Consider the following 12312-nt stretch of genomic DNA (forward strand, 5'->3'; position numbering starts at 1 on the left):
TGCTCTGCCTGAGAGTGTGCTGGAGGTAGGTCCAATCAAAATATTCAGAAGAGAATTTGACTGTTATCTGAGAAGGAAGAATGTGCGGGGTTGTGGGGAGAAGGCAGGAGAATAGCACTGAGGGGATCTGAGAATTTGAATTCAGCTAAAAATGAGAATCTGGTGAAATAAGTAAAAGGTGATGGTTGTGCCTGTTAACACCCTGGGGCGCCAGTCTGAGATGGAATTGCCAGTCTAGACCCTATGCTGGAAGGCTTCCAAGCTTCCTAAAGCCAGCATGCCATACTTTACATGGGATTGGATAAAGGAAACAATGCCAGGTGGACCAGCAGCCAGTGTGACTCAACCTCCACACACTGAGCTGGCAATGACTGTGTTAATCTGCCTACCCACGGCCTGGCAAATCAGGGAGACCATTCCCAAACTTCTCGCAGTGGAGGAAAGACTCCACGATCCAGCAGGGATGGACTGGTCTGATCCCTGGCTGTATTTCACGTGAGTCACTGCTGCCGCTAGCTGGACTGAAGATGTAACCAGTGCGGTATCTCATTAGGTTCCTCACCATTAACGTCAGAAGTTAATGCAGGAGCCAATGAGAGGGGAAAAGGCAATGGGAAAAGGTTCCATCCCGATTCCTGGCTCCTCTGTTCCCAGAAGGGCCCAATTGCCTCCCAGGAAACATACTCTTACTGTGGGTTAACACGATGTTAGAAGTCCCATCACTAACTGATCAACTGTCATTAATCTTACAGACAAGCCTGGGCCTCCACAGAAGCTGAAGATGTTGGATGTGTGGGGATTTAACGTGGCATTGGAGTGGCAACCACCCAAAGACAACGGAAATGCAGAGATCAGCGGCTATACAATTCAGAAAGCTGACCAAAAAACAGGGGTAAGTGGAGGGAAGAACAATTTCATCATCATTAATTGCTTACTAATTTCATAGATCAGCACAAAAGATTTACCACAATTAGATGATGTTTTCCATTTCAACTAACAATCTCATCCTGAGAAGTCCTATCAACTACCCTACTTTTACTGTTTCAAGCTAACCTGATTAATGCTGAAAGTTATTAGCTGACGCTCTCAGGTAAGACATTAATCTGAGGCTCAGCATGCCCTCAGGAGGATTTGGAAAGTCCCACAGCAATATTCCAAAAAGAGCAAGGGAGTTTTCCCAGCCTTTACATTTATTCCTCGACCAATGCCACAAAGAGGATTAATGGCACATGTATCTCATTGCTGTGCACAGAGGCAGTGGTGTAGTGGTATTGTCATGGGCTAGCAATCAGGCGATTCAGGATAATCCGCTAGGGACATGGGTTTGAATTCCACCATGGCAGCTGGAATATGAAGCTAGTCTCAGTAATAGTGACCATAACAACTATCATTGACTGTTGTTAAGACCCATCTGGTTCACTAATGCCATCATTACCTGATCTGGCCTACATGTGACTCCAGATCCACAGCAATGAACTGGCTGAGTAAGCCACTCAGTTCAAGGGCAATTAGGGATTGACAACAAATGCTAATTTAGGAGAGACATGCATATCCCATGAAAGATTAAAAACAGAATTGACAGCCGCCATTGGCTATAAAGTGCTTTGGGAAGAAAGGGGCTTTATCTTCCAGATTTTCAGTCTTTTTATTTGGACTAGAATAGGGCAGAGAAGGAACTTTGATGTTTCAGTTATCCAGTCACTGAACCATTTGTGAATCAAGCTGGTTAACTGAAACAGAGACTTCTTGCGGAACATGTCTGCACAGATAGTTGGAGAACCAGCAAGAGTAGAAAACATTCTCATCCTTCAATCTACCTATCACTTTTGTTCATAAACATATTGGTAAGAGTGACCACCTCATAATCCTTGTGGAGACAACTTCCCATCCTCATACCAAGGACATGCTCCATCATGTTATGTGGCACTATTACCCTGCTGAATGGAATAGATTAAGAATTGTTCAAACAACTCAAAACTGGGCAGACATGAGGTGCAGTAGGCCATCGGCAGCAGTAGAATTGTGTTCACCCACATGGCAAGTATATCCCTCACTCTAACATAAACATCAGTCTAGGGGACCTAGATTCAATGAGGAGTGTAGGAGAGCATGCTAGGAGCAGCAACAATTAAAAATAAGCTGCCAACCTGATGAAGCTACAACACAGGAATAGACAAATGGTAAACAGCAGAAGCAGCACACACAAGACAAAGCTAAATCACCCTACAACCTATGGATCAGATTAAGCTCTGAAGTCCTGTTGCATCCAGTCGTGAATGATAGTCAACAATTAAACAACTCACTGGAGGAGAAGGCTCCACAAAATCCCCATCCTCAGTCATGGAGGAACCCAGCACATCAGTGCAAAAGATAAGGCTGAGACATTCACAATGATCTTCAGCCAGAAGTGCCGAGTGGATGATCCATCTTGGTCTCATCTGGAGGTCCACAGCATCACGGGCAGTACGGTAGCATTGTGGATAGCACAATCGCTTCACAGCTCCAGGGTCCCAGGTTCGATTCTGGCTTGGGTCACTGTCTGTGCAGAGTCTGCACATCCTCTGCGTGGGTTTCCTCCGGGTGCTCCGGTTTCCTCCCACAGTCCAAAGATGTGCAGGTTAGGTGGATTGGCCATGATAAATTGCCCTTAGTGTTCAAAATTGCCCTTAGTGTTGGGTGGGGTTGCTGGGTTATGGGGATGGGGTGGAGGTGTTGACCTTGGGTAGGGTGCTCTTTCCAAGACCCAGTGCAGACTCGATGGGCCGAATGGCCTCCTGCACTGTAAATTCTATGAAATTCTATGAAATCACAGATACTGCTAACTTAATTCACTCCACATATCAAGAAACAGTTGAGGGCACTGGATACTGCAAACGCTATGGGCCCTGACAATATTCCAGCAATCATATTGAAGACTTTGTAATGTTCTTTAATTGGATTGATGTGAACAAAGAACATTAGACTTTGTTTTATAAACAAAGCTATTTATTACTAACACTACATTAACGAATAACTAAAATGTCTAAGATGAATACAGTTGGAAGTAAATGCCTATCACTAACTTACACGAAGATACTACAGAGCCGCTCTGAATAGCGACTGCTATCAACTCCTTACAAACACCTTCTGAAGGAACACGAGTACCGGGACTCCGTCTCGTCCCACCTGCTGGTCGGATGCTAGAACTACAACAGTAAAACAGAAACTTATAATACACATGCAGATCTTAGATCATAGAATTTACAGTGATGATGAACTACTCATATTGTATACAGATGATCATCTACTTATCATCACAGACTTGCTGCACCCCTAGCCAATTGTTCCAGTTCAGCATCTCCTATAAGAGGGAATCAACCCATCACTCCTTGACATTCAATGGCATTACTATCACTGAATCCCCCACAGTAAACGTCCTGGGGGTTACCATTGATCAGAAACTGAACTGGACCAGTCATATTAATACTGTGGCTACAAGAGCAGGTCAGAGGCTAGGGATCCTGCAGTGAGTAACTCACCTTCAATCTCCCAAAACCGGTTCACCATCTTTAAGGCACAAGTCAGGAGTGTAATGGAATACCCTTCACTTGCCTGGATGAGTGCAGCTCCCTTCCACCTGTCCCCCTTCCAGCAACTTAAGCATTCATGCATTGTGCCAGCCATGTGTACCATTGTTGCTCGTTTTGGGAGTGTGCTTTACACTCAATTGGCTCTGTTTTATAACCTTGCTCTAGAGTCGCCAGGTATCTTTATGATACCACCACGAGGTTCAAGTTCAAGTGCTGATCAATAACTCAATACACCAGTTAGTAAGGTTCAAATCAAAACACATTTATTATATACACAGTCAATCGCTACTCATGCATAAATACTACAAAACTAAGCTACTTCTACCACTACAGGCCAATACTTATCTTCTGGAAAAGGAACCCACTGGGTCAGGGAACAATGGCCTCTTGTTTAATCCTGAGACTACAGGCTTCCAGCTGGTACGGACTAAGGGTCAGGAGCGCCTATCTCGTAGCGTGCATTGACTGGACACTTACTTGTTGGTGCAGCTGCAAGGCAGTCTCTCCGAGTTGAGAGTCACGGTCGAGTTCTTTGAGAGTTGCTAAGAGGTGTGCTAAGAGAGATCTGCCAAGAGACCGAATTGAACTTGGGGCCTCTAATTTAGAGGCCCCAGGGGCTTCGCGCCCTTTTGGGCAAACCCCGTACCTGACTCCAATCGATTGGATCACGTACCAATCGATCGGTTTGAATTCCCCAATAGTGGGGCTGTTTCCTGATCGCTGGGCGGTCCTTGGGTGCTCGTTAGCTTCTTTTGTCTTGGACTCCTGCTGGCGCCGAGGAGTCTAACTTTACCTTGGTCATCCTTAATTGTATCTATTGTGCCCGGGAATTGCTCATTTAATATGTATGGCTGCTGGTTTCAGTGCTGTCTGCTTTCTGCAGACCGAATACACAGAAGAACTCTGCAAACTGCTTGTTTTCTGATACTGTCCGTTTTTCCCTGCGTTCTTTGCGAATCTCCATTTTAACTCGGGAAGTGGCCAACCCAGGTGGCTACACCATCTACAAGATGCAATGCAGGAACTTACCAAGGCTCCTTCGGCAGCACCTTCCAAACCCACGGCCACTACCATCGAAAAGGACAAAGGCAACAAATACCTGGGAAGCCCACCACCTGGAAGTTCGTCTCCAAGTCACTCACCAACCTGACTTGGAAATATGTCCCCGTTCCTTCACTGTTGCTGGCTAAAAAATCCTGGGACTCCTTCCCTCACTGCACTGAGGGTGTACCTACACCACATGGACTGAAGGACTCACCGTCACTATCTGAAGGGCAGTAAGGGATGGGTAATAAATGTTGGCCTAGCTAGCACCGTCCATATCCCAATAATTTAAAAAAATTTGTATGCAGAGATTTGCTGCACTGGTTTTGGCTCCACCTCCACACCTTTACTGCCCCTGAGTGACAGCATCAACAAACACATTGCTAATTATCACATGGGCAGCATGGTAGCATGGTGGTTAGCACAATTGCTTCACAGCTCCAGGGTCCCAGGTTCGATTCCCTGCTGGGTCACTGTCTGTGCGGAGTCTGCACAACCTCCCCGTGTGTGCGTGGGTTTCCTCCGGGTGCTCCGGTTTCCTCCCACAGTCCAAAGATGTGCAGGTTAGGTGGATTGGCCATGATAAATTGCCATTAGTGTCCAAAATTATCCTTAGTGTTGGGTGGGGTTACTGGGTTACGGGGATAGGGTGGAGGTGTTGACCTTGGGTAAGGTGCTCTTTCCAAGAGCTGGTGCAGACTCGATGGGCCAAATGGCCTCCTTCTGCACTGTAAATTCTATGATGTACACTAATGATGTCCAGCTCTATGTCATTAACACCCCTTTCAACACCGCCACTCTCTCCAAATTATAAACTGCTTGTCTGACATCCAGGGCTTGAGCACGAAGATCAAGCTGTCAGTGAGTATGAAGGAGTGCTCACTGTTGGAGGTACCACCTCTCCGCAGAAAAATTAAACTGCTGCTCCCTCAGATGGTTATAAACGGTCCCATGTCACTATTTTGAAGAGCAGGGGAGTTCTACCTGGATGTGGTTCAGAGGAGGTTTACTGGATTGATACCTGGAATGAGCGGGTTGTCTTATGAGGAAAGTTTGGACAGGCTGGGCTTGTTTCCGCTGGTGTTTAGACAAATGAAGGGAGACTTGATTGAAGGTCATCAGATCCTGAATGGTATCGACAATGTGGATGTGGAATGGATGTTTCCTGTTATGAGTGAGTGCGGAACTAGTTTTAAAATTTGGGTCACCCTTTTAGAAATGAGGAGAATTTTCTTCTCCCGAGGGTTGTGCGAGTTTGGAATCTCTGCTTCAGAAGGCGGTGGAGACAGGGTCACTGAATATTTTTAATGTGGAGGTAAATAAATTCTTGTTGGGTAAGGGAATGAAAGGTTATCAGGAGTAGCTGGGAATGTGGAACTCAACACAAACAGATCAGCCATGATTTTATTGAATAGCAGAGCAGACACGAGGGGCCAAATGGCCTACTTGACTCCCCTTTTGTATGTTCAGCATATTTATTCTTCAACCAACATCACAAAGACATTTGATCTTTATCACATTGCTGTTTATGGGAGCTGGATGTGTGAAAACTGGCTGCTACATTTCCTACATTTCAAAAGGATTAAATTGATCCTGAATCACTTTGTGACAACCATTGGCCTGGAAAGTGTTATAGAAACCTTTGTAATCTCTGGACTCGACCATTCAGCAGAACTAAAGACATGGTGGACTGTGATTTGATTATTCACTGCCAGAGCTGACTGGACAATATAATACATCGTGTCCTACTCTCATCTGCTCACGATTCCAGGATCATCCTGAAATGCAAAGATAACCAATGCCTTCTTTTATCTACTGTAAACTATCGTCTTACATCCCTCTTCCCTTCCACCCTCACCTCCAACAATATGTGTACGGTCCTCATGGACTCCATTGTTACAAAGATTGTGCATTATTACATCTGATCAGCTGTTGCTGCCATATCCCTCCCCTTTACTAGCGCACATGACCAAACTTCCGTTAAAGGTTGCTCTGTGCCCTCATCTGTACTCGCATCTTCCTTTAGTGTCTCTCCTATCTCCCCTCAAGTCCTGTCTGAGCTCATCTTGTCCATGAGAGCCACTTGCTGCCCCCTCAGTCCTGTTACCACCAAGCTGCTGAATACCCTCCTGAACCTCATGTCAGCCAATATCAGTTTTCTCAGGTTCTGTCCCTCTCTCCTCTACACCTGCAAACATCATCCCTCGCTCAAAAAAGCAATGCTGGACCCCTTGAAAACTATCACCTCATCTCCAAACTTCCCTTCCGCTCCAAAATTCTTGGACCGTTGTAGCTTCCCAAATTCGTGTCCATCTTTTCTGGAACTTCAATCAGGTTTCTGCCCAGTACTGAAATACCTTTTATGAAAATCACAAATAACACCCTATCTGATTATGACAAAGGTAAGGTTTCCCTGCTCATCCTTGTCAACCTCTCCGCAGCCTTTAACATGCTTAACCACATCATTCTCTTTAACATCCTCTCCACCACCATCCAGCTGGCTGGGACTGCTTCTCCACAATGCTTCCCTGTCTAATTGGAGCCAAAGAATCACTTGCAATGGATTCTCTTCCTACTCCAGCGCTGTGACCTCTGACGCCCCCAAGGATGGATTCTGTTTCCTCAATTTCCCATCTATATGCTGCCCATCCACCTTAACTTGATGTCATCAAAACCTGACTGTCCATTTCTCTTATTCAAATCTAGCTCTGTTCACCCATCACTCTTGTGCTCATTGACTGACATTGGCTCTTGGTCAAGCATTTCTTACATTTTAAAATTCTCATCTTTGTTTTCAAATCCCCCTATGAACTCATTTCCCCCCCTTACCTCTATAATCTCCCCCAGCCCTCTGAGATAACTACATTCCTCCACTTTTGGCCTCTTGTATTGTCATGTTTTTTATAATGATACAAGGGATATATAAGGGATTGTGTGAACATGCTGTGGGTTAATTTATTTAAACTAGCCAAACAAGAACATACATACATAGATAGAAAATTTGAGAACATTAGCAGCAGAGCTGTGTGTTTTCTATTCTGTTCCAGGCCAAAGTGAAACTGAGACGGAGCAGCACGGTAGCATAATGTTTAGCACAGTTGCTTCACAGCTCCAGGGTCCTAGGTTTGATTCCCGGATTGGGTCACTGTCTGTGTGGAGTCTGCACGTTGTCCCTGTTTGTTTCCTCTGGGTGCTCCGGTTTCCTCCCACACTCCAAAGATGTGCAGGTTAGGTGGATTGGCCATGATAAATTGCCCAAAAAAGATTCAATGGGGTTACTGGGTTATGGGGATAGGATGGAGGCGTGAGCTTAAGTAGGTGCTCTTTCCAAGGGCGGTGCAGACTCGATGGGCCGAATAGCCTCCTTCTGCGCTGTAAATTCTATGAAACTATGACACACTTCATTTCTAATGACGCCGTGTTGCTGTCCTTTATGGGATGACATCCCCTTTCTTTTTAAATATGCTCCCCCACCCCACCCCCACATGCCTCACACTTCTTAGTGGTGATTCAATATTATTGTTCATACTTGGCCAATAGACTGTCTCTCTTGAGCTTTCTTGTCCGAGCTATGCCCATGGGTGAGTGTTGAAGAAAATCAGGTTGCAAAGATTCTTGAATGATGACCTGCCTGCCTTCAAAAGTGACTCCTGGAAGATGTCTGCTTGTCCTAGTAATGCCAGAATGGTTCCACGTATTTGTGGACTTGCTGAATTGAACTAGGCCATCCTTCAATTAGGGTTTACCACAGTTTATGCAGTATGGAATTTTACAACCCCTGACCAGAGCCCAACAATGGCTCGGATACCGGACAGAATCCCCAATATTTTATTTTGTAAGACTGTGAGGAAAGGACACCTCGCTCCACGGGCAATTTCACACAAAAGAGGGGTATGGGATATTGGAACAAACTTTATTACTAACACAATATTTAAATATCTTCAACATCAAACCAGACAAATAAATCACAATTACCCCTTAAACAATGCTAATCAATGCAGTGAATACAGTAACCCTTAACTGCTATCTTTATTCTCACTCAAACAACAAAAAGAACCATCTCTGCTCTTAATCCACTGTTAAATGCAGTTAGCATTTAGGAATATCTGCTCTACAGAGATATCCTCCGAGACTGTGTTTTAAAGAAAATACCTGAATCCTATCAGATCTATGCAGAGTCTCTGGCTGTATTTCTTCAGAGGCTTGTTTCAGCTTTCCTTCTAATCACACAATTCTGAACTGTTTGGAAAGAAACTGCTAATCTGTCTACAGGCACATCTTGAACTGAACTGCAGTGAGAGCAGGTGCTTGGCTTCTGCTTACAGTTCCATCTAAAACTCCACTGAAACTGCTTTTCTGCAAAATGCTTGATATCTCAGCCCCGCCCAGTAACTAGATCATCTTATCGTCTTACCAAACTGAAATGTAATTAACTCCACAGGGACCCCCCCCCCCCCCTCCCCCACTCCCGCCAATCCAAACAAAACTTCATTAGCCCACGCTTTTTATGTTGCCTTAATTGCACCTCTGGCTCCCAAAACCTTTCAAACACACTAATGCAGCAGTCACACACACTAATCCCGGCCTTTAACCCTTACTACACCAAACACAGATAATACAACGCATCTGAAATTCCTACATTCATCACAGAGTACTCTCCAGGTTTGAGAACTCTAGGTACATGAGAACATATTTGCATGGATTAAAAAGCCAGAAGATACCAGCAGCAGGGCTGTGTGTGCTGTGCTCTGCTCGTAGGACAAAGTGAAACTGAGATTGAATCACATGACACACTTCCCATCTCGTGATGTCATGCTGCTATTCCTTGAAGGCATATTTAAGCAGGTACAGGGCACAGAGACAAACCGCCACCTGGACCGCTTACAATAACGCCAATTAGGAACACCGGCACGTGGCCCGGAGGCCATAGCATGCTGCTACTCCTTAAAGGTATATTTATGAGCTTGTTTAGCTCAGTGGGTAGACAGCTAGTTTGTGATGCAGAACAAGGACAGCAGCACGGGTTCAATTGCCATACCAGCTTACCTGAACAGGCACCGGAATGTGGCGACCAGGAGCTTTTCACAGTAACTTCATGCTAGTGACAATAAAATGTTATTATTATTATTAAATCGCTGGCTTTGAAAGCAGACCAAGCAGGCCAGCAGCACGGTTCGATTCCCGTAACAGCCTCCCTGAACAGGCGCCGGAATGTGGCGACTAGGGGCTTTTCACAGTAACTTCATTTGAAGCCTACTCGTGACAATAAGCAATTTTCATTTCATTTCATTATTACACCAATTCAAATGCTCCAACATTGGTGCCATTCGACTGCCTGACTCTAAGCTCTGGAACTCCCACCACAAATCTTTCCATTTCACTTTTCAGCTTCCTTAAAGCCTACCAAATTTTTGATGGTATACCCCGATATCACAACGTGGCTCAGTTTCAAATTGTTTTCTGAGGCCCCTGTGAAGCACCTTGGGATATTTTGTTATGTTAGAGGATGCTGTAAGAATGCAGCTTGTTGTTGTTACTCTTTCCCTTTCCAGTAATGATTTTATTCTCTTTTGAAAGTTATTATTGAATCTTCCCTTCAGGCAGCACCTTCCAGATCACATCTACACATTGTGTAAATGCTTCCTCATCTGACAGTTCGCAAGAAAGGACCTGAAATGTGAACTTTCTTTCTCTCCCCACAGATGCTGCCAGACCTGCTGATTATTTCCAGCATTGTCTATTTATGTTTCAGTTTTCCAGTATTCGCAGTAGTTTATGTTTATTTCCTGGTGTTAATTTGGGTTCTTTAACTAACCAGTAACATTTATCAGCAGAAACAGTTTCTCCTTCTTTACTCTATGAAAACCCTTCATAAATTTTCGATACCTCAAACAAATTTCCTCTTAATCTTCTCTGCTCTAAGGAGAATGATCCCATAAGACCATAAGATATAGGAGCAGAATTAGGCCACTCAGCCTATCGAGTCTGCTCCACCATTCAATCATGGCTGATATTTTCTCATCCCTATTCTCCTGCCTTCTTCCCATAACCCCTGGTCCCCTTCTTGATCAAGAACCTGTTTATCGCTATCTTAAAGACACTCAGTGATTTGGCCTCCCCAGCCTTCTGCAGCAAAGAGTTCCACAGATTCAACACACCCTGGCTGAAGAAATTCCTCCTCATCTCTGTTTTAAAAGATTGTCCCTTTAGTCTGACATTGTGTCCTCTGCTTCTAGTTTTTCCAACAAGTGGAAACATCCTCTCCACGTTCACTCTACCAGGCCTCGCAGTCTCCTGTATGTTTCAATAAGATCCCCCCTCTAAACTCCGAATACAGACCCAGAGTCCTCAACTGTTCCACATACGACAAGTTCTTCATTCCGGGGATCATTCTTGTGAATCTCCTCTGGACCCTTTCCAAGGCCAGCATATCCTTCCTGGCCTTGGAAGGACTCCTTTCCAAGTCTCCGACTTACATCCCTGGTCTTGTATTCTAGTCCTCTCGACGTGAATGCTAACATTGCATTTGCCTTCCTAACCGCCGACTGAACCTGCACATTAACCTTAGGAGAATCGTGAACAAGTACTCCAAAGTCCCTTTGTGCTTCTGATGTCCTAAACATTCCCCATTTAGGGAATCCCAATTTTGCCAGTCTGCTCACTTAGTCGTACAATTATCATTGTGTCCTGACATGCACTGGTGACTGATGTCCGCTTTTGCCTCCTTCTCTTCCATTTCTGACAGGAATGGTTCACCGTGCTGGAGAAGTGTCATCCCTGCTCCTACACCGTCTCCGACTTGGTGATGGGCAATCGTTACAACTTCCGAGTCTTCTCCGAGAATTTGTGCGGACTGAGTGAGACAGCGGCGCAATGCAAAGACATCGCCTTCATTCCCAAAATAAGTGAGAGTTCAGCCAGTGTCAAACAACCAGATGGTCCCCTGAGGCTCAGCAATGCCCACCTGATCGACCGTCAGTCAAAGGGGTAACAGGATGGAAAGGGGAATAGTGGGAAACGGGATCCACTCGTAGGTTTAGTGCAGGCGGGTTAGCAGGTAGCCAATAAACTGCTCTGAGAAGGCAGCTCAGTCACTGAAGGAAGGTAAATGCTCTGTCAACTAGTTTTGTTTGGAATTCGAAGAGAATGTCAATCCTGGCAGGTAAAAGGAGTAGAGTAAGCTGGATTGATTTGGTAAGAACCAGATAGCACTGTTTGTGGAAGATTGTAATGTCCAAATCACAACCCCTCCCCCAACACCCCCACCCACATCTCAGCGTTGTCCAGCTACCGCCCTTTCCAAAACAGTATGTGTGTGTGTCTGTATGTGTGTGTGTCTGTATGTGTGTGAATGTGTGTGTGTCTGTCTGTATGTGTGTGTCTGTATGTGTGTGTGTGTGTGTGTCTGTATGTGTGTGTCTGTATGTGTGTGTGTCTGTATGTGTGTGAATGTGTGTGTGTGTGTCTGTATGTGTGTGTCTGTATGTGTGTGTCTGTATGTGTGTGTGTCTGTATGTGTGTGAATGTGTGTGTGTCTGTCTGTATGTGTGTGTGTGTCTGTATGTGTGTGTGTGTCTGTATGTGTGTGTGTGTGTGTCGAGTCTGTGTGTGTGTATGTGGGTGAGTGTGTGTGAATGTGTGTGTGTGTGCGTGTGTGTGTGTGTCTATGTGTGTGTGTCTGTATGTGTGTGTGTGTGTC

General features: G+C 45.0%; 1 protein-coding gene across 1 annotated transcript in view; it reads left to right on the forward strand.

Moving 5' to 3' along the window:
• LOC119978160 (myosin-binding protein H-like) overlaps positions 1-12312 on the forward strand; it is a 226472-nt gene that overhangs the window by 143981 nt on the left and 70179 nt on the right. The window contains exons 6-7 of the mRNA XM_038819597.1: positions 753-892; positions 11359-11518. Coding sequence (XP_038675525.1) covers positions 753-892; positions 11359-11518 — 300 coding nt within the window. The remainder of the gene's footprint in view (positions 1-752; positions 893-11358; positions 11519-12312) is intronic.

This window comes from Scyliorhinus canicula, chromosome 15, assembly GCF_902713615.1.
Source record: "Scyliorhinus canicula chromosome 15, sScyCan1.1, whole genome shotgun sequence".
Lineage (NCBI taxonomy): Eukaryota > Metazoa > Chordata > Chondrichthyes > Carcharhiniformes > Scyliorhinidae > Scyliorhinus > Scyliorhinus canicula.